The 27417-nt window shown below is 36.0% G+C and overlaps 2 protein-coding genes across 2 annotated transcripts; both read right to left on the bottom strand.

Moving 5' to 3' along the window:
* Positions 1-5360: 5360 nt before the first annotated feature.
* On the bottom strand, positions 5361-11048 carry LOC108979093 (protein trichome birefringence-like 2). Its single transcript, XM_018949681.2, has 5 exons — positions 9852-11048; positions 8272-8464; positions 7993-8183; positions 7584-7742; positions 5361-6324 (listed from the first exon to the last, which is right to left on the bottom strand). Exons 1-5 carry the CDS (start codon positions 10811-10813, stop codon positions 5982-5984), a joined length of 1848 nt encoding a protein of 615 aa, XP_018805226.1. The 5' UTR covers positions 10814-11048; the 3' UTR covers positions 5361-5981.
* Positions 11049-21144: 10096 nt separating this feature from the next.
* Positions 21145-27167, bottom strand: LOC108979091 (protein NSP-INTERACTING KINASE 3-like). Its single transcript, XM_018949680.2, has 11 exons — positions 26396-27167; positions 25783-25915; positions 25585-25656; positions 25226-25369; positions 25005-25076; positions 24855-24914; positions 24660-24757; positions 24419-24565; positions 23180-23521; positions 21948-22339; positions 21145-21531 (listed from the first exon to the last, which is right to left on the bottom strand). Exons 1-11 carry the CDS (start codon positions 26496-26498, stop codon positions 21214-21216), a joined length of 1881 nt encoding a protein of 626 aa, XP_018805225.1. The 5' UTR covers positions 26499-27167; the 3' UTR covers positions 21145-21213.
* Positions 27168-27417: the final 250 nt, after the last annotated feature.

Below are 27417 nucleotides of genomic sequence, written 5' to 3' on the forward strand. Positions count from 1 at the left end.
ATTTTTTTCATGTAGATTTCAGATTTACTCACTTTTTTTAAATGAGTGCGTAGGATTTGGACACTCTAAGACTGTAAATATAATTTCTCTCTTTCATATGTAAATAATAAACTCGCATGCAATTACGGATTTGCACACCATAAGACTGTAAATATCATTTCTCTCTTTCATATGTAAGTAATAAACTCGCATGCAATTACTTAATTAGTTCTGAGTTTAACATTAGTGTGATTGAAAATGGATGAATGGACTACTTCGGAAATTAGACTAAAAAGGAGTCAGTATGAAACTTTTTTTATATCCTAAAGACCAGTTTGAAATAGGGATCAAGCATAAAGATAATTTCTTATAATATATACACGAATCTTATATAAAAAAAAATTATTGTGACCTAATTGTTCTTATGCCAAATTTGCAACCTAGAGCTCCAAGCCACCACGAGGTTTTTGGGAGAACAAAAAGTCACCAATTCCGACTTCAACTCTAATAAAATTCCCTTAAGGCTCTGTGTGGATACAGAAATATTTTAAATTCATCTTATCTCATATTTTTTAATTTTTATAATTTTTCTAAATTTTCATGTTAAATATAATAAACAATTCAAAATTTTTAAATCTTAAAATAATAATAATAAAAAAAATTAATATTCTAATAATATTTTATTTAACTCATTTAAAATCATTTCATCTAATCTCATTATCTAAATCAGTACTAAAAAAATTGTACTTGGGCTCCGAAGAAGTAGAGTCACTTCGAATCCAATTTTCAAATGGTAGTTTCAATTATGCTACGTCATCAATCGGTATCATTGAGAATGATAAAATTCAGAATTCAGAATGACGACAGAACCCATGATAAAAACCATTTCTCACAATATTTCTTTTTTTTTTAGTTTTTTGGCCTTAGATATTGAACATTGGTATAAAAAAATGTTTGAAAAGTCAAACCTTTGAAGCACCAATAACACAATAAAATTATCCTGAATTATAATAACTAGTCGCATACTCAGTGCTGCTATAGTAACTGAAACATTTAACATAAGAATGGAGTATAGTATATGTTTATGATTTTTGCTGCTAATCATTCTCACATATTATATATTTTTTTAATATTTTTAAATTATTTTTTAATTTAATTCTTCTTAAATTTATTGAATTTTTCTATTCATCATCTATATACCACACATTTGATAAGAGAAACAAATAAAAATATAAAAAAAAAAATGGTGTGTGGTGTGTGTAGATGATTAATTGAATTTTTCTATATTTATATGCGTGTGTTAGATATTTTGAAGATCATGAGAGAGTCAAAGTTCCGTTGATCAACAAAAATACTTGCAAGGGAAGGGCACTAGGGTTATGGTGATAATAAAGGAAACTTCAGAGTGAAGTGGGAATATATAGTAAATGAATTTGTTGCCACTACGTACATGAGACGTTGTAACAATAGGCTGTTTCGACGTCATTTTCCTGGTGGGTTTTGAGAATCAGAGAGTATCTTCCGGACATGACAGAACTGCAGAGAAAGCGGGTCCAGAACTTGATTCACCATTGAAGCAATTTCGTGGAGGCTTTCAAGTATTAAGGGGTTTTCCTATGACTAACAGATAAGTGGTTGATATGGATATTGCCAAATAATTATACAGAATTGAACCCAGATTAAAAATATAGCCGACTTTCCCAGACTGATTAGACACAAACCAATAATCCTACAATTCTTGATGACACTTTCCCACATTAAAATTAGTCATTTGATTGATTGGACATAATTTATGTTGTAATATGTGGCTCATATTAAGCGGAACACGTATATAGAGAGAAAACAGGTTGATGCCGAGAGTAAAGCGAAATGAAGTGAAGAGAGCGTAGCGTACCAGAGGAGCAGAGCGGAACATTATGTAACTGTACGGCTAGGGTTAGTATAAAATCAACATTATGTAACCCTCCTTGACAGTTAGTGAAAATTCAGCTCCCGCTCCTATGGATGTAGGCATACTGTCAAACCACATTAAATCTGTGTATTTACATGTTTTCTCTTTTCCGTACTGTTCATCATAATTGCCGCACATAGCACAATAATTTCTCATATTCACCTGGACTTACCTAAAGTGTGGTTCTTCTGCAATAATTGCTGCAGAATATCATTCACTATATAAGGCATATTTGATGATGTCATGAACAACTCTTACAGCTAACAAGAGCAAATAAATCACTGAGCAAAGTGAGATTCTATAAAGTAGCATAAAAGTAGTTGTTATTAACTTATTTGTTTGTTTGTGTTAGAGATAAAGCAAAAGAAAGCATTAGTGGGCACTGCAACTGTTGTTGCTGGGTGCATTTCGGAGGAGGAGATCACTTCCTTTTCATAAATCCATTTAAGTAAAGTTGAGTGCCAGGAAAAAGGAGAAATGGCAATCTTTTGCAAGTTCAACCCATCAATTGCAATTCTTTCACTGCACTGCAAGATATCCACATAGTTTGTTGCTGATCAATATCTAGTAGCTTAGAGATCCTTTAATATAAGATTATGAGGAAGCTCAGAAAGATATTTGTAGCTTGCTTGAATTGATTTGGCTTTGTTTGTGATAGAAAGTCAGACGTTTGATTGGTTGGCCGCCACAGAAAATGGGATTAGTGGAGAATTAGGAGGATTTGGAGTTGGAAAAAGTAGTAGATGAGCATATATATCAGTTAGTGGATCCACTGACTGAAATACAAAAGAAGACTCCAATTATCAAAAAGATAATGCACCAACGGAAAAAGTAGTCTGGATGCCCATCTTCCGTTTTATTGACATTAATATCCCTTCATGCATGAAAAAAAAAAAAATCTCACTTCTCAATAGCAAGTAATAAACTACTATTTTTGAAATTACTAACTAATATAGTAGTAGAACTGGTTAATCATTTGGTGTAAGTGAGAACTTCACAAGTAAGGGCAATGATCATAGGTTCCAAAACCAGAGAGTTCCCAGTTTAGTTAACAGGCTCAAATGCAGAAAAAAAAAAAGTTATTTTATTTAGATAAGGGTAAGATTGTCATCTGAAGGGAACAAGTGCAAATTCTGTGGAGCTTTTCCTAACATGCATGGCAACTTTGGATGGTGAAGGTTTAAAGAGAAAAGCAAGCATTATGTTTTGGATAATGAACAGAACAAATATCACTTTGGTATATCATAAATTCAATATCACGGCCTTCTCACTCGGGAGCTATTTAAAGCCCCTATGGCCAGAGAGAAATTCTCCACTTGCTTTTTATAGAGCCCATTGGGATATCATCATGTAAGCATACCTATCAGCTTCTTGATAGTAATAATGGAAGCATATTATTGATAGTAATAATCCATGGGTCCTAGAAAGCATGGGGCTGCACTGAGGGATTCCTCGCCCTCACACAGCTCTAGATTCAACAGTTTGCCGGTGCTTAGCCATCGGACCTCTAATCGCAGCAGCAGCACCATGGAGAAGAATTCCCCATGAGTACTGGTTTTGGCTGAAGCACTGCAAACCGGCAAGTCACAGAACGGCAAGGGCTCGCTCATGAGTCTTTCAGGCTTTTTTTTTTTTTTTATCTTTTCTTCTTTAATCTTTGTGATGTTAAGATAGTCGTTGAATGCGAGAAATAAAAGTTGGGTTTTGCTTATAAAAAATAAAAAAAATAAAACTTGGGCTTTGAGAACTTCTTCCAGCCCTGCGGGTGAGCTTTCGAAATTATAAGTTTTTGCAGTAGACTTGGCAATCGTTTATTGCTCTGTTACTGCAAATTGGAGTAGATCTGTCTGTGTTTTGTGGGAATGCTTATTCGTGTTGTGTAATTCAGATTGTATCATTGAGTTGTTTCATGTACGAGATTATCTTATGTTGGAGTCCAGTTGCTTCTTTCTTTTTTAACTTCTTATTTTTCAATTCTCAGTTGAAAGAAGTAGAAGTTGTAGTTCATATGTTTCAATTAAACGGAAACACAATGCTTTTTACATGCTTAGCTTATCCGGAGAACGCATATATCAGTTTGCCATTGCAGCAGGAACAAGCAAAGAAACTGAAAAATCCTTAATTATACGGCTTAACTCTACTTGTGCGTGCGCGCGCGTATCAGTTTCATAGGACATGTTAACTTCAATATGAACCCCATCCCTAACATCCAAGATACACAAGTAGATGAAAATATTCATTGCATTTCTAATGGCATTGAAATCAAGCTTTTGAATTTCGTTTCGTACCGGATGTACCGGCCAAAATATGTTGTACTAGCCAAGTAGCCGGTACAAAGAAGTATATTGTTTTGTACCGGAAAGAATTTCGACTGTATCGACCAATATATCAAATTTTGGCTAGTACTAGCTGATATATCATATTTCGGCCGATATACAAATATCGGCTTGTTACTTTTTTTTTTTTTCTTTTTGTTTTTTTCCAAACTGCAGGCACATTTTTGGACTCTCAATTTAGACCAGACTATTTATAATTTATTCATTCCTAAACAGTATTCGAAACGGTATCAGTACTGATATATCTCGTTTCAATGTCTTAACCGAAATGTATTCAAAACATTGATTGAAATGCAAAATACTCATATTCTGCCATCTGGATTAGAGATTTGCTACAGGTACCCGGTGTGGGGTACCTTTTGCGGGATCGCTGACATTGCATTGGACGATATTATTTTAAAAAAAAATGAAAAACAAATTAGAGCAAATCAAACTCACATCCCAGCGCCAAAATGGGTCTGAGTTGCAAATCCATCCCCCAATGCCAAAATCGGCTTAAGAAATCAAACCCATCCCAACGCCAAAATCAAACCCTGAGTGTGGGTAGCTTTTTTGTATGATTTTCATGAAAAAAAAAATAGTAACATTAGAGAATATCTAGAATTCTATCCAATGGGAACTTGAAACAAAGTAAAAAAATCATTTAGAAAAATAGGTAGGATGAAAGAAGAGGGACAAAAAACATTATTAAAAAAAATTGTAATTTTTCGTGTCCAACTTGTGTCGGTGAGATTGATTTCAACATAGAGCGAATGTCTTCATTTGAGAGTTTTCTTTTAAACCGTTGATTATATGCTTATAAAGAAAGCAAAAGGTTACTCTCATCGAAGAAAAAATTCGTAGCCATCTGATAAATTCTATTTTTGTTATTGTTAAACAGAAGCAGAGGAAGGAGAAAAAGAAGAATAAGGAGAATGATGTTAACAAAGAGGGGCATACACTTTCAGCACCCAGAACACGGAGAAGAACCAAGACAAAAAGCTTGTGTACTGGTGCTCTATTTTCCAAGACCAGAAACAGAGGCAAAAAAAGATTAATCTTCAGGAAGTGTATAACACTTTGAGAACAAGTTAATAAAGAGAAAAACAGATGAATTGGGAAGAAACTTGTCATATTTTCATGGTATTGATGCTATGATTTTTCATGATACAATTTGGTTACAACTAGAAAAGGGAAGGAAATAACTAATTGATTTTGCTGCCATTGCTAACATACAACAGAAGTATACACATGAAAAGCAAATAAAATCAGATCGTAAAAAACGAGAAGAGACCATACTGACCATTTTTGCAAGATTTAACACGAGTAGAAACAACAATCCAAACACGCCTGACAGAGAAAATTCTGCCATAAATCCATCAACTTTTCCTTCACCTTGAGTTTCTTTCTGGGCTTTCTTCTCCTATTCCCACCGCCACCACCAAGTTGAAGCCCTGGGTTGGTTCTCAAACGAAATCAACGAACCAGCATTGTGCATAAGCAAATGAAAAACAAAACGCCCCATTTTATTTTTACACATGGATGGACGTGTGCGCTGGATTCCCAAACCCCGGGTGCGAGTAGCTTTTTTGTCTGGATTAACGTGCAATTCTGAGACTAATTCAAAACGCGAGGCATATATAAGCTGAGATATGATACATTTGATGTTTAAAAGAAGTAAAAGACAGGATTTATAAGAAGAATAATAAATTGATATGCAATGTGTACGACTCTATTCAGTTTTTCCAAGAGCCCTTTCCAGCCTTCAAGAGAGAAGCATATAATAGTTCATTCCACGTATCTGGTACTCCGGGCAAGCACCAATGGCTGCAATCTTGAGATCTCTCAGCGGCAATACGTTCTTCTACTGTCTTGTATTCCATTCTATGAATAGAAGGATGTCCATCTTTTCTGTAATCTGTAAGCCTGCTTATGTTTAAATAAACCACCGGAGATTTTGTTTCCAAAAGAACATGCTCTAGAGCTCTCATTTTTGAAGGGTACTTTGCTAAGAAAGTTTGGTTGAAAATTGGCTCTGTTTCTTTGTGGCATCGTCCTCCTGAGTTCCATTGGCCTCCTCTGCAACCACATCAAACAGTTCAGAGAACTTATTACCTAATGGCACATACAAATAAGTAGAGGCAGACAAAGAAACTCATCTACCTTCTACTTACCGTGAAAGAAAATTGAAGGATAAAACATAAATTTCTCCAGGTTCCCTTATAAGGTGTCATATGGAAAGCGGCATTAGATAAATCAAAATATTTTAGAGATAATATGAGTAAATAACTACCATGTAAACAATTTATTTTGTTGAAAAAGCCATGAAATACTGCAAGCTGTGAAAACTTTTCAATAAGGCACTAGTGAAATAGTGTCAATGCAGCAACCGATATTATGTATTAGATGCCTAGGTGGCTAAAATTGGGGACTTGGATATTGAATTAAGCTATCTATATGTTGTATACGTTTAGTATACGTTGTATGGACTCTTAATAAATCATTATCTAGACCTGTACTCCAAAAGCACTAGTCAAAGTTACGATCGGAATCTCTTGAAACTATTATAAAGGCCAAAAAAAACTTTTCCCTCCCAAACAATGTGGCTCCATTCACTACCTTACTATACTTAATTGGGGGTATTACAATGTCATTCCTTGTTTTTGGGCTAGGTAACAATGTCATTCCTTGTCGAGCCAATATACAAATTGCATCATCAAACTACCTAATAGTTGAAATCTGCACCATTCACTAAGATATGAACATTAAGATTATGTCAAGGGGCCTATTTTCCGTTTGTCGTAACTATTAGATTCTAACCAAGGATGTACAATGCATCTTCTTAGCACTTCAATGATGCAATATTTTAAAGTTGGTAGTTTGGGGTGCATATTAAAAAATACTTGAGAGCTCAGGGCTGCATAGTGTAATTATTCGAAAATTACCATAAATACTTGTAATATTCCATAGATCTATTAAAAAACACAGGCTTTCCCAACATTCCCCAGTTATTTTACAAATTGTTTCCAAATATACAGAGCTTCAAAGAATGATCACATGCTAGAAACAACAAATTAACACATATATTAGGACCAGTATATGTGAAGAAAGCAATCTAACTCAAGGCCGCTTAAGAATGGTCAAATCTATATACGTAAGTTTGCACCTCGAGATTTTGAATGGCCTACTATGCATGAGATCGAGCATTATAAATTTACTTTCTTAGCCTAATAATTTGGAAAAGCTAATAGAGTACGGTATTGTAAGAATGGAGCAACAAGAAAAATGTATGTCATTAACACGTGGTGGCAAAGTACAGTAAAGAAATAGTCCTAAACCTGAAATGGGTAACTGAATATCCTCTGAAGAAAACCTGAGTTTGATTGGCATCAACGTTCTTGTCAATCCATCTGGCCCAAGTTGTGAGAGCCCTCGTGTACGCTTTCAAAACCTTAAGCCTCGGGTGCACATAGTTGCCTTCTTGGTAATAGTTTTCTCTGTAGAACCCACCAATGCCAAGATATAACAAGAGCTAATTTTGATGATTGGCAGAACTATCATACAATAAGAAAGGGTGATTGTAACATAGTATTTGGGAAAGTTCAATCTAAAAATCAGATGCAAAATCTTTTTCTTTTTCCCAAGCAACAAAATATGGCAACCCATGGCATTCACCGTTTCCAATACCACAGTTCTAGGCATACACAATATAGCAACAAACATCAAACAAACAGTGACAATACTTACCCTCTAGATGTTTTCTCATGCGTCCACCAATGGCCTGTATTGAAGACTATAACATCGGCATCATGATACATAGAAGTTGTCTTATCCATCAAATCCAATCTTAACGTCTCAAATGATCCATCTCTACCATTGAAAGATGATTCTCTAACAAGGAATGGAGAACCAACAAAATCCACCGAACAATTATAGTCCTAAAATAAAGCAAATACATGGGGAATTAAAAGGGTTACATCTTAAATTTGGTTTTTAGAATAATACCAGAAAACTCCATATACTTACCTCAAATCTGAAAGCATAAATTCCCTTCTTCTTGAATTCCCTCTTTCCTGAGATCTCATAAACTCTAGCTTTGTTTCTGACACTTTGGCGGAGTATGCACACCATAGATTCCCACATGTTCCTATTCAGTGAATCTCCCACAAAAACTAGCTTCTTTCCCCTCAATCTCTCTAGAAAATCAGTAGCATTCAGACTGAGGATAACATCAGAAATTAACAGAGGAATAAGAAAAAAGATTTGTATCTTCAATTCAAAGGTTGGTGTATCAATAAACACTGCACTTCGAACATAATTCACACATCGAGCATTCTAGACTACAGATCAAAATGAAAACCACAACATTATAAAGATTTGGTCTTGTAAGGATTATACAGATTGGATCAATTCTCCATAAATAGTGATAATTAAAGGAAGTTCAACAAATCTGGCAACATGTTGGAAAAACTAACCGAGCCCATGTGATACTTTCACAATCAAACAATAGGTAATACTCCTAAAGTGACAACAGATTTTCCAGTCACCTCATGCTTATTCATCCAGTGTCTCACGCCTGTCTCAGGACGATCTAGTGAGAGCTTAGAGAAGGTCTCACGAACTTGCATAAGTTCATTCCATTTCAACCTAGACTCTGTAGAAACACCTATTTCTCCTCATAAAAGGCCTAATAGGAGGAGTGAGGTAAATCCTTATAAAGTCCAGGATGAATTTGTTCCTAAGCCATATGGGACTTCTCAACACGCCCCCTCACGTGTGAGCCGGTATTTCCGGTACCATCATTGTGGGTAGGTCGCAGGTTCCCATCATCAGTCATAGGTTAACTTGGCTCTGATACCATGTGAAATCACCACTTGTCCCAAAAGCTTAAACTGATGGGAAGAAATAAATTTTATTATTTATTTTATATCTTAGCACTCTCCCTCACGTGTGAGTTAGACTCTCCCTCAATAGGTGGCCCAACACTTGAAATATTTAATTAAATAGAATAGAATGTAGAGTCAGGGTTCAAACTCAGGGCCTCTGCTCTGATACCATGTAGAAACACCTATTTTTTCCCATAAAAGACCTAATAGGAAGAGTGAAGTAACTCCTTATAAAACTCAGGATGAGTTTGTTCTTAAGCCGTGTGGGACTTCTCAACAGACTCTACTATATATTTGCAACTCAATTGTACTAAATTTTGATACTAGAATATGCCAAGTCATTATTTTTACACCAACGAAAGGAAAGTAAAATCCTTTTTCTTTTGGGGCCACTGAAATTTTTTTTACTTAGAGATTAAGTAAGTGTTTTTAAATGAATATGTGATTTTTTTATATTTAAAAAATATCTAAATAGTTTTAAAAAATGGTGAAAGTATACGTAAAAAAAATTTAAAAAAGATTTGGAGATTTCGGTAGCAACCTTTTCTTTTATAACAAAACTTGTAAGAAAGGTACGGAACGCATCATGCTGACCATAAAACTTCCCTACTACACACCTATTTAATACATAATTCCTAAACCGCTAGGCAATCAATAGTTCATTTTTCAGTTCATTTTTCCTCGCATGCAAATCGGCAAAACTATCAAGATAGGCCTTACCTTGGGATGTTACACCCATTTGGCTGCCATCTCCATTTCACATATCCATCATCTGGCCTCCCATTAAGGTGACAATCGAAATCCTTATCAATATGAGGGCAAGAGCCAGCAGGATAGTAAGGCTTGGTATCATCTCTCACCCATCTACCATCAAAGATATCACATGTCTCATAAGAACCACTATCCATTCTCTTTACTGAAGAACCATACTCGTCCGAATTATCTGCACGATTTACGGCGGAAACTGTTTCTTCTCTAGAAGGGGCGTTACCAAGTACTCCATTATGTGAAAAATTGCTCACATTATTTTTTTCTGTGACACCATTCCAATTACTTGAATTCCTCATAAGTTTCTTTTTCTCTGAATCCGCATCTTTATCAGAAAGGCCGAGATTTACAATAACACTTCCTTCTTGACCGAGCACACTTTCATTTTTTAGACTCACGGAGGAGTTTGCAGAAAATTTCTCTAAACCTACTCCTTCAGAACCCAGAGAATCCCCGCTCCTAGCAGCCATTGAACCATTTGTTTCTTGAATAGAAAAGCTTCCATTATTAAGAGTCTCGGTGAAATTAACCGAATGGATTGAACCAATCCCTCCCACATTCTCCTCCTTAAGACCTTCCTTTTTAGATACACCTGAAACATTTTCTCCGTCGGTCTCGTGGGGCCCCTTTCCTTCTTCACTCTGCATTAAGTCCACAGAGTTCTGCAACTCTGAAGTAGCATTAGTAGAAGAATTAGAAGGAGAAGAATAAGAAAAGTTAGCAGTACTTGCCAACGGCAATGGCCCTTCAAAACCCTGCAGCAAAGGTTTCCCTGTGGAAATCTTCAACGAATTGTTCAGGAAAAGTGCAACAAGAACAACGAGAGAAATTCCAACTCCCAAACCGAACCCAGAAGCAATCTTTCTTCTTGGAAACTGAAATGGCTCTGAAAACGGCAGTTTCTTCATATACATGTCCGAGAAAAAACGCAATGTCCTCTTTAGCGGCAACGCCACACGCAAACGCACAGAGAGAGAGAGAGAGAGAGGGAAAAGGAAGGAGGAGGAACCTATGTGGAGGAGAACAAGATTTGGGAGTTTGGCAAAGGAACAAGATGTGGGTTCCGGGGATCACAAGGCGAGAGAGTAAAGTGTTGAGTGGGAAAAGGTTTCAACTTTCTACTACTCTCTCGAGTCTCAATTACGCCTGTTGTCTTCTGTTCTGTACCGTTATCTTCTACGTGGTCGTGGTGTTGGAGTAGTGGGCCTGCGAGAGCTTCAACTCTTTTAATTTACTCTAATGCCCCCTTCTTTTAAAATTTTCGATTTTAAAAGCAATAAAAATAAAACATTTAAAAATAAATAAAATTAATCTTGGCCCAATAATATTCTCAAAATTTTTGGATTATTTATATGATAAATTTTTATTTATAAAACAGGTTTTAAATTTTTAATTAAACTATCCTATGAACTTAGATGATAGATCTCAAGTGTATCTTGTATATCAATTTGTAAATATAATTTTTTAATTAAAAAGTAATAAATTCTAAAAAAAATTATAAGTAATTCTAAATACAGTTATGAATTATGTAAGTGTTGTTTATTCATTTGAAAATGAGTAAGGTTTATCATTAAAAAAAATTTCATATAATTTTTATATTTATTTATTTTTTTAAAATAAGTGCATAGCATTTATCAACTCTATAACTGAAATATCATTTCTAATATTTGATATTTCTTTAAATAAAAAGAATATTTGGTATGAAATGCAAAATATATTAATCATTCTATTTATAAATTTAAAGTTTTATATGTAATTAATAAAGTATTCACATTTTATATTAATTCTAAAGTAAATAAATATTTAATTAAAAATTAAAAAAACTGATTTATAAATTAAAATAATTTAAATAATATAAGACAATTACAAAACTGATTTATAAATACTTATGTTTGAAACACTTCAAAGCATGGAATAATCTTAATATACGTACGTAATTAGTATAACAGCTGGAGGGGTAGTTTCGTCAGCCAGACGGCTAAAAGTTCGAGTTCTCCTTGGTTAACAGTCGTGATTGTCAACCACACGGGCAGACAAACAATCGGTTCCCGCTGTCGAAAGTCTTGACACGTGGCGTATCCTAGACTTGTAAAAGCTCTGTGTTTGTTTCGATAGTGAAGGTGCAGCGGCACGTGCTACTGTCTGTCGCGACAGCTTAAGTAACTTCTACACCGAGTTCAGACAAAAAAAAAAAAAGAGTAACTTTTGCACCGGAAATATCAGCCAGTAATAATTAGCCACGTGGTGAAATTGAGCAGAACAGTTCATCCCTGAGGAAATGATAATGTCCGTGACCGTGACAGGGGCACGCTAATTTGTTGGGTTTCGCGTACAAGTTTGAGAATCAGAATTTTGTAAATAATATAAAATAATTTTAAAATAATAGTAAGATAATTTGAGTTAAGTATTGTTTAAATAATGAATTGAGATAAAAGTTAAAAATTAAATAAAATATTATTAGAATATTATTTTTTAATATTATTATTTTAAAATTTAAAAAAATTGAATTTTTTTATTGTATTTTGTGTAGAAATTTAAAAAATTTGTAATGATTAGATGAAATAAAACACTGTCACTATCAAAACAAAGCCATATTTTATGGAGTTTTGAGAAATGAGTGAGAAAAAATAAAATAAAATATATTATAAAAATAAAATATTGTTATAATAACGTTTTTTAATATTATTTTTGTTTGAGGATTTGAAAATTTTGAATTATTTTTTAGTTTTTGTTTGAAATTTAGAAAAATTGTAACGATTTGTTTGAAAATATTTATCTTTGAATAATGTTTGGAATAGAAACTATTTTCCAAACAAACCCAAATTGACAGTCAGTGAGGACAAATCAATATTTAAAATTTTCCACCATCCGAGACTGCGTTTTTTCCATCACAGCTTGAAGTAAAAAAATCTGAAAGGGAAATGTACTGGCCTCACTCTTAAGTCTCGTTCTTCTATCCCACTCGACGTGGCCCTACACGTTTGCACAATTTATTCATTTTAAAACACAAGGAAAGCAACGGAACACCATCTCCTTCTCGCCTATCAACCCCGCTATTGGCCCCGCGATTATCCAAGCTCCTCTCCGACCTCATCTCCCCTCCCCTCCATCTCCGATCGCAACTTTTTTTTTCCCCTCCCCAGGCCCATCAACTTCACCCTCCCCAGACCCACCATTTCGTCGTCCCAGCCCCATCAGTTCGTGGTCCCCTTTCGGCCATCTCTCCGATAGAATCTTCAAGTTCTTGGTTTTATTTTTTTCTTTCTCAGTTTTCCATGCATTAGGGAGGCCTAATGTCCCGTTCCATCACAGCTTGAAGAAAAAAAATCCAAAAGGAAAATGCTACTGGCCTCACTCTTAAGTCCCGTTCTTCTATCCCGCTCGATGTGGCCCAACACGTTTGCACAATTTATTCATTTTAAAACACAAGGAAAGCAACGGAACACCATCTCCTTCTCGCCCATCGACCCCACTATTGGCCCCGCGATTAACCAAGCTCCTCTCCGACCTCATCTCCCCTCCCCTCCATCTCCGACCACAACTTTTTTTCCCCTCCCTAGGCCCATCAACTTCGCCCTCCCCAGACCCACCATTTCGTTGTCATCAGCCCCACCAGTTCGTGGTCCCCTCTCGACCATCTCTCCGACGGAATCTCCAAGGTCTTGGTTTTATTTTTTTCTTTCTCAGTTTCCCCTGCACTAGGGAGGCCTAACGTCCCGTTCTTTTCTCTCTTTTTTTTTTTGTCTGGATTTTTTTTTTCCTTCTGAGCTATGTTGCAGTAGTATTGTTATAATCCTTACTTATTGTACTAAGGAAGGGAATAGAAATGGAATGATGAAGACATTTGTGAAAAAAAGGATTGCAGTTGACATGTTTGTGAAAATACTTGTGAAAATCGAAAATGGAAATGGAATGGTCTTTCGGTGTACAATGTAATGCAATAAGCTGTAGGAGGATGTTTGATAGTGCAACAGTATACATTGGTGCTTCAAAGTGCTAAGTGATTACGTTAGTTTATGTGATGACCTAGTGTAAAGAAATCTCAAATGGACTAAATCTTGATTCCAACTAAATTGTAGTCAGCTATATGCATCCTAGCTAGGCTGTTTTGCCATTTTATTGTATTTGTTTGTATCTGTTTTGCCATTTTATTGTGATAAGGTCATAGGTACTATAATTCTAGCTAGGTTGTTGCTTGTAAGTTCTATGGAAAGCATTATTGCAACAATTAAGATAACTTTGTAATTTCTATTTTGATTTTTGAGGCTTTGATATAATTATTTTGTATCAATGAATATTTCATTTTCATTTCTTGAAGGCCAAAAGTTGTCTTGATTAAATCGTATCAAGAAGTTCCTTATAGAGCAATAAAACATTATTGGCGCCACACATGCATGTTTATTTTTTGGGGCATTTAGGAAGGTATGTTTCATGCAGTAAACATATTCTACATGTCTTATAGTTGATGCCTCTACTATTTTTGAAGGGGTCTTATAGAACAATAGAACAATATCTCTTCCTGCACGAGGCTAGATATTCTACAATGTCGGAAGTACGTAGTAGCACTAGCAATATCTCACGCTCAAAGAACTATTGGCAAAATGAATACCCAATATACTTTTGTGGTATTAAAGCATGTAGCCGAACTGCGCATACGGAGGATAATGACGGGCGTCAATTTTTCAGTTGTCAAAACTTTGAGGTCTGTTATTTCAATCTTGTTTGTTAAGAAGTGAATGGTAATCCTTGTTTGCTAATGTGTTGGCTGATTTTGCAGGTTGGACATTCTTGTGGATATTTTTGTTGGTATGACCCGGAAATACCACCGTATGGCAAGAAGAGAATCAACCGTTTAAAAATCAAAATTTAAAAGATACAACTAATAGTGAATGTCCAAACAACTCGACAACGACTAGAAATAGAGATTGAGAGGCGCAAGAGAAAGGTTGAGAGAGTCATTATAGTTTTAGTAATTTTAATGTCATGGATACTTTGTTTAGGCATGTTTTTTGGAAAATTCTAAGACAATATGTAATCTTTGAAGTTAATGTAATTTCATGTAATCTTGTGTGGCTATGTAGTACTAGTTAATCCAAATCCAAATCCAAATCCAATTAATAACATGATTGCGATTATGATATTGCATCAACAAGGAGTTACAAAAATGACGATTACAAAAACAGGTTCAATACAATCCCAAGATTACAATTAATGATCTAAATACGTCAATACAAAAATAGGTTCAATAAAATCCTAAGATTACAATATAAAATTTCAAGATTACAAATTTGTCTCATGGCGTCTACCAATCAAAAAGCACTGAAGTCCTGATAGAAAGCCTCCGTAATGTTGTCCTATAGGGGCATAAAAAAATGGTGTTAGTGGCAATGCAATTCACTAAAAAGATTATCAAAATAATTTAGTTCTACATTACCTGTGAGCGACGAGCAGTCGAAGGAGTTGAAAAAAATTCTGGCACATATATCCAAATTTGACTTTGTTGATCCTAGTGTTAAAAGTATAATCTAAAATTAAATTAAATTAAAAACAACAAAACATTCAAGACCAAGTGAAGGGTATATTTAGTATACAACATTAATAAAAATGAACTTCAGCTTGGTTGTTGTGCAATTGTATTTTCGTATTCGATTTTTAATACTCTTCTCAGCGGGGTGCACTTTTCTCTTAGACGGTAGTCTTCCCTTACTCCGAACTACCAACGAACTAAGAACTCTAAGGGTAGAAGCCTCCGTCGAAGGAGTTGTATCAACTGTGTTGCTAGTATCATGATCAACGATACTAGGGTATTATGTCTTCAACTGTTCTATCTGACTAATCAATTTAATACAATTGCTCTCAGCCTTTGAAGCACTGGAACACAGTCCATAGAATCAATTTTGGATCATATCGTACCTTCGTGCATCGTCGATGCTAGTAGTGTCATAACTACTTTTCACAAATGTATATTTTCGCTTAACATCTTTCCTCCACCGATCCAAGATGTATTTTGATGGTATTGTATGTTGGCTAGGGGTGTCAATATGTGACACGACCCATTAACCCAACACGAACACGACACAATAAAAGTGGGTTAAGGTTTACTCTTAACGGGTTCGGGTCAAAACGGGTTGACCCGTTAAGACACGATAGCTTAACGGGTTGATAACGGATCAACCCGTTATGACCCGTTAAGAAAGTTAAAATTACAATTATACCCTTATACCTAAAAAATAAAATTGTTGGGATTTTAATTTCGATATTTTTATTGTTTAGATTATAATTTTAGACTTGTAGTTAGTTTTATATTTTTTTTATAGATATTGTGATTTTAACATTTATATAAAATTATGTTAAACTTAACTAAATTAAAGAGATTAATTTTAGGTTTGTTTCAATCCATTTATATAAATAGGTCAAAACGGGTTGACATGACACGACCCGTTATGTTATTGGGTCGTGTTAGGATTTGAGATTTTGACACGATAAGCTTAACGAGTCGGGTTAGGGTTGACCTATATAATATAATATACATGTTTTGACACGACACGAACACGACCCGTTAACACGATTTGACACCCCTAATGTTGGCCCATTTGAGTTAAGACACAGAGAGCGTGTCTGCACAAAATACCCCTAAACTCAAATAACTTACAACTGCATTTCACATCAAAGGGATATTGATCAACTTCCACATTAAAGGTTACACGTTTTAACAAGTTATTACCAACTTGAACCTCATCCACAACAACAAATGTATATCTATCATCCTCACACCTCATCTCCTTAGTAGTCAAATATAGAAATCATCTCAATTCCTCTTGTACCTATTTGAATTTAGCATGAGTATATGCACTTTGAAATTGCTTTTCAAGAGGATAGCGACTGATGCAAGGAATGTCCGTGTTAAAAGAATTAAGGTTAGCAATTGCTTCATTCTCTACCTTCCTCCTAAGGGCCAAATCATATTGGTTAATAAATTGTTTTAGAGTAGTTCTAGAGTGAACGTAGTCGTCAAAAAATGCAATCATTCCTTCACTTCGCTATGTGGTTGACATTTTTGCTCAGAATGTGTCTCTAACATAGGCCGCCACCCAATAATGTCGATCACTATACAGTGATACTAACCATGCATTCTCATGCAAATCATTTGTATTGAGCATACGGCACCAATATTCATCAAACTCATGCTGACTAAAAGAGTCATACACGCACCTATGTAGGGTACTCTTGATTTCCTCATATCGACAATGTGAGCCAAATTTTTCAGAAAACTTTTTTATTATATGCCACAAGTAGAATTGATGTCTAGAAGTTGGAAACACCCTTGAGATTACAATTTCCATAGCCTTGTCTTGGTCTGTGATGATTGCATTTGGCGATTGGTTATTCATATACTGCAACCATGACTCAAATAACCACTCAAATGTATCTGCGTCCTCACTGTCCATGGTGGTTCACACCCACAAACGGTGCAAAATGTATTTTATACGCATACGTTAGATATGTTATATCAAATGTAATCACATTCCCGAATGATTCATATACAATTTTACTCTGGGCACCTGCCCAGAACACATTCTTTAACTGCATCTCATTGTCAACGTCAATCTTATAATAAAACTCCGAATTTCAGTTTTGCATATCTTCAAAATAGTTACATAGAGTTACACCACCTCCAACCCCAAGGCAAAGTCATCGTGCTTTGTCAATATAGTTTCGACACTCCTCCTTGAATGTTACATTCTCATAACCCCCCACCTCAACAACCATAGACTTAAAACTTTTGGACAACCTTATTCATGCCTCGTCATTTATTTCAAGCCTCTTAGCGATACGAACATTAACCTTCTTAAAGCATCTGAAATGTCTTGCCTTCGTCGAACTAAAGGCGTGTGTGTGATCCAATATCACATTAGATATAATATATCTACCTTCAACATTGAATACCGCATTAATCCTAGCCTTACACCCAATCTTTACTGTTTGTCTTGGTTTCATAACATTGGCAACCGTACTCTTCGATGTGCCTCCTCGCACGCTTGTCAAGCAAAACCATCTTACCGTCTCATCGTCATCCTGTCTAATATTCCTTTTGGATACCTCAAACTCATTCTTCTTACCATATTTCATATAGTAAGTATGCACTTCTTCTACAGATGAAAATTGCATTCCAATTGTAGGTTCTTCAATAGTTTCATCACCTTCAATCTCCTTATCAATTTCTACCTCATCACACTCATTATTTGAAAATTCTATGTCGACATCCATTGCAACGTTCAAATTGTCTACAAATATACAACATGTGAAACAAGGATATTAAAATAAAGTTTTATAAAAATAGTTGTAACACGAGAGCTAGAGATGAATATATAATGACATAAGCATTATGACATCTATGTTGAAAATAGTGTACACCGAGAGAAATAATGCATGAGCTATATCAATGTTGAAAATAATGACCATTGCAATCAAGAAAATGGTATATATCAATGTTTGTGGGTAGTGACCATTGCATTACATTCCGAGAGATCATTTCCATTTCCATTTTCAATTTTCAATTTTCACAAACATGTCAACTGCAATCTATTTTTTAACAAATGTCTCCATCGTTTCATTTACATTCCCTTCCTTAGTACAATAAATAAGGATCATAACAATACTACTGCAACGTAGCTCAGAAGAAAAAAAAAATCTAGACAAAAAAAAAATGAACGGGACGTTCGGCCTCCCTGGTGTAGGGGAAACTAAGAAAGAAAAAAATAAAAAGAAGACCTTGGAGATTCCGTTGGAGAGATGGCCAAGAGGGGACCACGAACTCATGGGGCTGGGGACGGTGAAATGGTGGGTCTGGGGAGAAAAAAAAAAAGTTATGGTCGGAGATGAGGTCGGAGATGGAGGGGAGAGGAGATGAGGTCGGAGAGGAGCTTGGTTGAGAGCGGGGCCAGTAGCGAGGTCGATGGATGAGAAGGAAAGTGTGCGGGAGGAGATAGTGTTCCATTGCTTTCCTTGTGTTTTAAAATGAATAAATTGTGCAAACGTGTAGGGCCACTTCGAGCGAAATATAAGAACGGGACTTAAGAGCGGGGCCAATAGCATTTCCCAATCCAAAATAAGTAATAAATTAGTTTCACCAAAAAAATAATTTTGAGATTTCAATACAAGAACAAGAAAAAAAAAAACTAAACCAATCATATGGTACTTGTTTTTATAATATTCACAAAACGCTTACATGTTAATCCACTAAGAAGTACTTAAAAAAAATGAGAAGTGTTAGATTTATAAAAAAAATCTTAAAAATAATAATTTGCAAATTGATATAATTTATTATGTTACGCTATACTGAAAAATGTTGGAGGTAACCGGGATGGAGAATCTTCGGGGAACCGTGGCTGATGTGGACAAATTAAAACACCACTATTTCATTCAACTGGTCAAAATGGTGCATTCAATCCACCGAATCCCTTTATCTTCCCCCGAATTCTCTTTTCCCTTTGTCTTCCTCATCCTTTCCACTTCGTCTTCCTCACCATTTCCCCCACTCTCCCTTCGAGATCTGAAATGCCATTTGCATAAGGAACACCCTGAGATCAGTAAGAGTGAGAGGAAGAGAATATGCAGGTTGATGGACTACTGGAAGTTGTCAGCGGAAGCCTGCTTGCATGCAGTTCAAAATGAGCAGCTTCCTTTGCTAGTTGTAGTGCAGGTCCTTTTCTTCGAGCAGCTTAGAGCTACCACATATGCTGGAAACAACGCACCTAAGCTTTCTTGTTCAGTTAGGGCCCTACTCCCTGCTAGCTCTCATGGGAGTTCAAGTTCTACAACAATCAACACAGAGGAGGAATGGGATGTCGTGCCAACAGCTGAGGATATAAAGGCTTTGAAAGGGGATCTCACTACTCTGAGATTAGGCGGTGGCGAGGGTTCCTTGTGAAGCAAACTATGCTAAAAGTAGTGCAGAAAAAGTTGCTGGAAATAAGATGAAAGGTTTGGTCACGTCGAAACTATTTTCACATCTCTTATCAGCAAAGAAAGAAATGGTGAAATAAGCAACTTTGATATATCATAAAGCCTTGGTTCCACCAATGCAGATGAAACAAAATCCACGCCCTTCCCGAAGTAGGAGGCAATTAGCATCATAGTTACAGGCATGGTTTGTAGAATTAGAGTACAACTTTGGTGGCCAGTTTATAAAAATTCTCACTCATGAGTTGACATTAAGAAATTAGAAGCCACTAACGGCCAATTTATAAAAATTCAAAGGCAAATAAATTCTTTTATGCTCTCACATATTCTCACACACAAAAAATAAAAATAAAACAATGGGTTAGATTTGAAGCTCCACTTCAACGACCCACGAAAACGAATTGCTTTTCGAGTGGGTTAGAGTAATGTCGTCGACAAGCACAGAGTGGGACAGATCTTAAGCCTCTGTTTTTTCTCCTCCCACGAAGACGACCCAGAGACCCAAATCTCTACTTTCTCTCCTCCACGAAGACGACCCCGCAACCAAAAACTCTCTGCTTTTCCTCCTCAGTTCAGGTCGTTGTGTTGTTTGAGTCGATTTACTGCTTTTAATTTTTTGATTCTCCCGCGGCTCCCCACCCCAGTTGTATGTCATGTATTAAATCATATTAAATCACTTCAATATTGTAAAATTGTTTTTGTAAAATTTCTTTATAAATTAAATATTTCTTACAAAACATAGCATTAATTAACAATAAATACATGAAATTAGATTACCAACTCAATGAAAAATAGTTACTGATATATAAAAGCTACTTTAAAATATGAAAAGTAATTGGTTTACATTTGCAAGTGTTCATTTAATTACCCTTTAGAGAGATTCTGGAACGTAGAAGAACGTTTAAAAACCATTAAATTCTTCTAACGGTTCTCCGATTTGAGAGAGAGTAAAATGCTTACGATTAGCATATGATTATTTTCCAGATGGATACAAACCCTACAACTAAATGCTTTCAGGGTAATGTAGAATCAGTAAGCTGCATGTGTCAGCTTGAAAGGCCTACTGCAAGAACACGTTAAAGAAACTACAAGCAAATCTATAACCAAACATCCAAGACTTGTTCTGCCAGAAGCTCAATAAACTTAATTTAATTTTTATGTCAAAGAAAGAAGATACTTATACATGACTTTCCTTTTTCTTTACACAGATGAATACATGCATTCAGCAGCTTTCAACAACAATCAGATATTATCATTCAAACCACGGCACTTAATGATATGCTTTTTTTTTTTTTTTTTTTGGGGATGGGGGTGAAGGAGGGGAGGGTTGGGGGGGATAAAAGGACAAAAATTACCTAGGGCCAGACAGCTCCATTGCTTCCACCACAAGTGAAGATTCTTCTATAAAATTTGAATATCTTTGAGGAGGGTTTTCACAAGATCTAAACCCTGGCGTCTCGACCTTCTGAGAGGCTTCCCATTTCTCAGCTAAGCCATCCCCTTCCAACATTTTTAGAACGTCCGACATTTTTGGGCGGCAAGAAGGATTGAATTGAGTACATAAGAGGGCAACCTGAACAATTTCTTCCAACTCAACCCTGTCAAATTTGCCCTTTAGATCCTTGTCTACCATTTGATTTAGTTTTCCCTCCTGGTGGAGCTTCTTAACCTGCAAAAAGAGTTTTCCTGCAATGTAAGATGTATCTACAGCAAGGGTGAGCAAACTAAAACACAAAAACTAATTCCCTACTCTTCCCAAGTCATGAGAGGAATTCTTATCATGCTTGCATTGATGGGGATTTAATTTCAAGAGTAAAGTACAATGCAAGTTACTTTTTAACTGTTCCATCATTTGTTTCAACGAGCTACCTTCGGATAAATATGAAGAAGAATGCAAAATAAGTCCTAGAAATAACTAGTTTGAATTAACAAATAATATATCACAGCAGGGCCTTGATTTTCATTTTCACAAACAAATCGCTACAGACCTCTGAAAAAATTTTAGCCAATTTTACATTTGCAAGATTATAGAAAATTACCAAGATACCCTGGACAGAGAGAAGGAGAGAGAGAGAGAGAGAGTACCCAATCAAGCATTACACCTTTCTGATTTGCCGAACGTCCAAAATCTAACGCCTTCTGACCTGTGATTAGCTCTAGGAGCAAAATCCCAAAGCCAAAGACATCAGTCTTTTCTGATGACTGGCCTGTTGACAAGTATTCTGGAGCAATATGGCCAACAGTGCCACGCACAGCTGTGGTCACGTGAGATTCTCTGTGATCCAACAGCTTCGCCAGCCCAAAATCTCCAACAACTGCCTCAAAGTCTTCATCCAGCAAAATATTTGCTGCTTTGACATCACGGTGGATAATTTTGGGGTCACATTGCTCATGCAAGTACACTAGCCCCCTTGCTGTACCTAAAGCTATTCTCTTCCGCATTGTCCAGTCTAAAGCTGGCCGCCCATGAACATGCTCTGAAAGAAAAACCCAAAATTATGTCATTAGTTTGAGCTGGTGCAAATCCCGGCTGCTTAGCAATGGAGGGCTGAACAGCTTACAAATTAACTGCTAAATTGGCTACAATAGCTACCTTGGCTTGGAAATAATTAAAAAAAATGAAATGTGTGATTAGCAATCAGATTAAAGTGTCGAGGGAAGTGGTTCATTGAACTGAGACTTCTAATCAAACTTCTGAAAATGGGGGAAAATGTCAAGCTTTTACGTTGGACATGTTAGAAGGCTATAATTGGATGCATGGACAAGAATTTGAGTAGTAAAAACAAAAGTTTAATTTAAATGCAAGAAAAAGTTCAGAATTTCAACAATTTTGAGGATAATGTAATATTGCATATGATTTTGCTGGTGCAGAATCAGGGTTTGGACCAATCTGGGACCTGAAGTGCAGCGTTGGTAGCTAGGTAGGTTAAAAAGATAACGGTAAGCAGCACCATAATATGAGAAGGTAGGGTGGTAACAACATAATCTAAGGCAATGGAGCCGATCATCATGGCATTTGAGGGTGTACAAAGATTTCATTGCTGAGATGATGTGTACATGCTGGGCTAGAGGGAAGCAAGATTTCTAAGGGGCTAGTGTATGCAGCAGGGAGCAAAGTTCCTAAGAACTAGTAGTGGACAAGGAAGTAGAGTTGGGTTGGAGCTAGTGTACATAGCAGTGAGGTAAAGAAGGCAATGGTGGTGGCAACAGCTTTTGTTCCTTATTAGAGGTAGCCAAAGGTTTCACAATTCTTTGGTATGAAAAAAATACAAGTGGGGATAAGAAAATAACCAACAACTAGTTCTCTGTTTGCTAACCTCTTAGTCGAGAGGCTACACTTCCATTGGGCATATAAGGGTAAACAAGGAGCCGCTCATTCTCAGTCGAGCAGAACCCACAAAGCCTGAGAAGATTCCGATGGATGGCCAAACTAATCATCTCAACTTCTGTCTGAAATTGAATTTCACCAGCAGCTGCATTAAAGTCCTTTAGCCTTTTAACTGCCACCAGAGTTCCATCATTCAAGCATCCCTTGTATACAATCCCAAAACCACCTCTCCCTAGAATATTCTTTGAGCTGAAGTGGTCAGTTGCAGTACGAAGCTCCTTGAATGTATACCTTCTCAAATGGCCCAGGCATACCTCAGGGTCATATTGATCTGTTAAATGACACATTATAAGTGAGAATGCAAGGATAATCACACAGTCGTGAAAAGAACAACCTTAGATGCAGCATATCAGATTCCTATAGAGTTCAGAAAAACAATATAACCTTACAATCAACTGTGTTGATACATACATTGAGCAAGACACCAAATACAGGATTGACAGCCCAACTATTACATTATCTTAAGGTGTAAAAATGGTAGTGAAAATTGTTTTTTGGCATTCAAATTTCTCCATCTCTTCCTTACTACACATTTGAATTCTCTCTTTTTCTTGATTGTAGCAACAGAATAGTTTATCGATCGCTGACGCAGTGACTCAGATTCTCAAATTCTGTCCACAAATTGGCTAATATCAACTCACTCTAAATCCCATGGTTTTAGAACAAGATATTAGAAAAGCTTGAAATACTTTCAGCCACATATGGAATAATTATGGAGAAATAATATTCAGCCAGGTAGCATTTTAGGAAATTGAAAAATGAACACTCTTCGAAAGCATGAGAACAAAAAAACACTTACTCATGAAATTCCACACAAATACTGAAAAGGGTGTTAAATATATTCCATTTATCTAGTTGTAACAGCTAGAAATCGCAACTTTACACACAAAACTTCAAAACAGTTGAGATTTTTCAGCAAAACATGCATCCATTTGTGCACCCTTTAAAATACACAATATAACTAATAGACTTTTCCAAAGTAATAAAGGGCTCACTTAAGCTACAACAAATTATGAAATGTGACATTTCCAGTTGATGAACATCATGTCCAGTGCAGTGTCAAAAATAACATTGCATATAGTTTGAAGAATGAGAGAGCTATAAGACCATCTGTGTTAGCGAAACTGTATGCTAAGAAATGGAAAATGAAATATATAAAGCTACTAACCATTTACATCGAAGAAAATCTGCTGGTTGTGTCTGTAGCGCCACCAAACAACTAACCCAACAACAAGAATGATGAAAAACACAGAACCAAAACTTGAACCAAAAGCAATCGCCACATGATGGCTTTTTCTTTCAGAATCTGATTGACCTAAGGAACCATAAATCCCATCCAAGACATGTCATTAAAATGTAATGTAGACGCTAGCTGAGAGAAAGGAAGAATATATAACAGTCATAAACACCTTTCAGAACGTCTGGTGAGAAGGACAGTGGCTCTGGAAAGACAGCAGAACAACTGTTGTCGGCCTTTGCCCCACAAATCAAAGGGTTACCGATAATTCTGAAAGAGAAAATAGAAAGATAATGTCAACCATTGACAATAACAAACTTCTTAAAGGTAATTAAGCATTGAAAGAAAGGTGGAACAAGTAGCTCACTTGAATGTTCTTGCTGATATTTTTGGCAAGTTGCCACTGAGATTGTTAAAAGAAAGATCCCTAGATGTTCAAACTATAGAAGTGAATACATATTTTTTATAAAATATATGGATAGCAGAGTAAACTACTGAGCAAAGGACAAGTACATACACGAGAGTGAGACCTTCAATATTGGATAGAGACTCGGGACAGGGTCCAGCAAGGCTGTTGTTGTTTAACCTCCTGACTTGCTCAAAAAACAAAGTTAAAGCCATAAGAGTTCAGAAAGCTAGCACTTGAGCATGTGGCAAACTGGACAACATTCAATTAAGGTATTTATTTTGCAAGAAACCAAAAAAAAAAAAAAAAAGTATAAAGTCTCTAAAACTTACAGATAATTCAGGTTCTTGAGGCCCCCCAACGAACTAGGTATTTCACCACTGAATGTATTGTTGGAGAGATCTAGTTTCTGAAGCTTCTCCAACTTTCCAATGGTAGTTGGAATTGGACCTGAAATGGCATTGTTCTGCAGCAACCTACACATTTATAGAACCATAGTTTATTATTCAACTTGAATGTTTTAACACTACCCAAACAAAACTCTTATGTCGAAGAAACCTTGGTGTTAATACTTGAAACAAGATGGAGTAAAATTAAGACCAAAAACAATCAACAAAACAGAAGTCATAACCAGCTGCCAAGAACAAACAAGTTCAAATCTAAAATCAGTGAAAATGATGTAATAACTTACAGATATTGCAAGTTAGTGAGGTCTCCAATCTTTGGCGATAAGGTACCAGACAAGCTCTGGCTTGGCAATCCCCTGTTTAAAAAATAATAATGATGATGAACCTTGACTGAATTGAGTTCAAACTGAAATGAGCTAATTATAAAAGTATTGTCCTGCTTTTCTTTGACCAAAGTTTATAGGAAGATGCAGGCAACTTACAAAGCAGAAACATGGCCATCGGCAGAACAGGTAACCATCCTCCAGCTACAGGGATCTACAGAATTAATGTCCCAATTCTCCAGAACATTATGCGGATCAATCAGATCAGTTTTTATGGCCATCAAAGCTACAACTGTTGAAAGTTCAGGGGCAAATCATAACATAGAGTTATTCCGTGTATGAAAATAGAAATTACAAAAATAAAATCAAAACAGGTGCCCTGTAACCTCAGCGGCATCACGGTAAGATATAGATGAAATGTAATAAATGAGGTACGTAATAACGGGTAGTTCGGCTACAATAGTGAACCATGAAAGCATCAACTAAAAAAAAGCAAGATTTTCCTCCAACCCCAAATTTCAAAATTAAGAATATGCATAACGTGAACAGTTAAAAACTCTTTGCTCTTCCCATTCTAAGCCAGAAATACAAAAAATAATAAAAATAAATTGCTGACCTAACTCTTAAATTCAATTATAAGGAACTGTAGTTATTTCGAAAATGAAATATACAGGAAAAAAAAGAGAGAAATAAATTCAATAATCTTCAAAAAGAAAAGAAGAAGAGAGAGAAGTTCAATTGAAGATCATCAGAAAATCTGCGGAGAGCCGACCTTCATAGTTTATACCAGTTGGAGAAAGCGTCGCAGAAGAAGTTTCGATCAATGCTAAAACCAGCAGACCTACTTTCCAGAGCATGAGACTACTTCTTTCCATTCTGTATTCTCAGTTTCGGAAAAAATGCTTTACTTTCTTCTCCCAACTAGTACCCACCGATGAGAACCACCATAACCAACAACGAAACAAGCCATTCCCAAATGAACTTACTTCTTAATACTTTCCTTATCCAAATAAAAATCTCAGAATCAGAAAAGAAGACCCACAATTACCAGAACAGGAAGTCATTTAGCTTTTTTGCTCACAAACAAAACTCAGTTGCTATCAGTTAAAGCTTGAAGATACCAAAGACCCAGATGATAACAGAACTTGGCCACAAAATACCCAGCTCGGAAACACTGAATTTTGAATCAAACTGAGTGAAACGAGCACCATATGAGCCGAGACAAACAGCAAAATGGAAGAGAATTTTCTCGAGAACTCAAGCAGCAAACATCTAAGCCTGAAATTCTGAGATCCTAGAGATCTAGGAATGCCGGATGCGATTTCTATATGTTTTGGGCAATCCCCACGAATTCCATGTGAGTATGCAGTTGTTCTCTACCAGCACTGCTCTGCCCGTCTCTGTGACTGCTATACCATTATCTTCTTGGTTTTTTTTTTTTTTTTTTTTGACAAGCACAAATTAGAGATCAATGAAATAAATCACGCGGATAGAACCAAACACGCAAAGGCCAAAACAAAAGGCCAAAGTGGGACACAGATAGAGGTAGAGATACAGATGCAGCAGACCCTCTAATAAAGAAAGAAAATTTCTCTCTGTTTTTGTTTTTTTACTTTTAAAAAACAAAGAGACAGTGAAAAATTGAAAATATGTTTGGATTGCTGGTTGAAAAAAGAAAGGGAGAGAGAAAAGATATTGCATAAAGTAAAAGACCGAAAGGACGTGGGGGCGGGACTGAACTGCGAGAGCAAGGGATGTCTTCCATGGCAAATAGTAGAAATTGCAGGTCACGTG

The sequence above is a fragment of the Juglans regia genome, chromosome 13, assembly GCF_001411555.2.
Source record: "Juglans regia cultivar Chandler chromosome 13, Walnut 2.0, whole genome shotgun sequence".
Taxonomy (NCBI): domain Eukaryota; kingdom Viridiplantae; phylum Streptophyta; class Magnoliopsida; order Fagales; family Juglandaceae; genus Juglans; species Juglans regia.

Excerpts from the sequence above, each read along its gene's own strand:
- LOC108979093 (XM_018949681.2), bottom strand. The coding sequence starts at position 10,813 with ATGTATATGAAGAAACTGCCGTTTTCAGAGCCATTTCAGTTTCCAAGA. Across the intron at positions 8,465-9,851 it reads AATGGGTGTAACATCCCAAG|TCTGAATGCTACTGATTTTC; the intron begins GTAAGGCCTATC and ends TGTTATCCTCAG. Across the intron at positions 7,743-7,992 it reads CATGAGAAAACATCTAGAGG|AGAAAACTATTACCAAGAAG; the intron begins GTAAGTATTGTC and ends TGGGTTCTACAG.
- LOC108979091 (XM_018949680.2), bottom strand. The coding sequence starts at position 26,498 with ATGGAAAGAAGTAGTCTCATGCTCTGGAAAGTAGGTCTGCTGGTTTTA. Across the intron at positions 25,657-25,782 it reads GATGGCCATGTTTCTGCTTT|GGGATTGCCAAGCCAGAGCT; the intron begins GTAAGTTGCCTG and ends TTTTTTAAACAG. Across the intron at positions 23,522-24,418 it reads GATTTTCTTCGATGTAAATG|ATCAATATGACCCTGAGGTA; the intron begins GTTAGTAGCTTT and ends GTCATTTAACAG.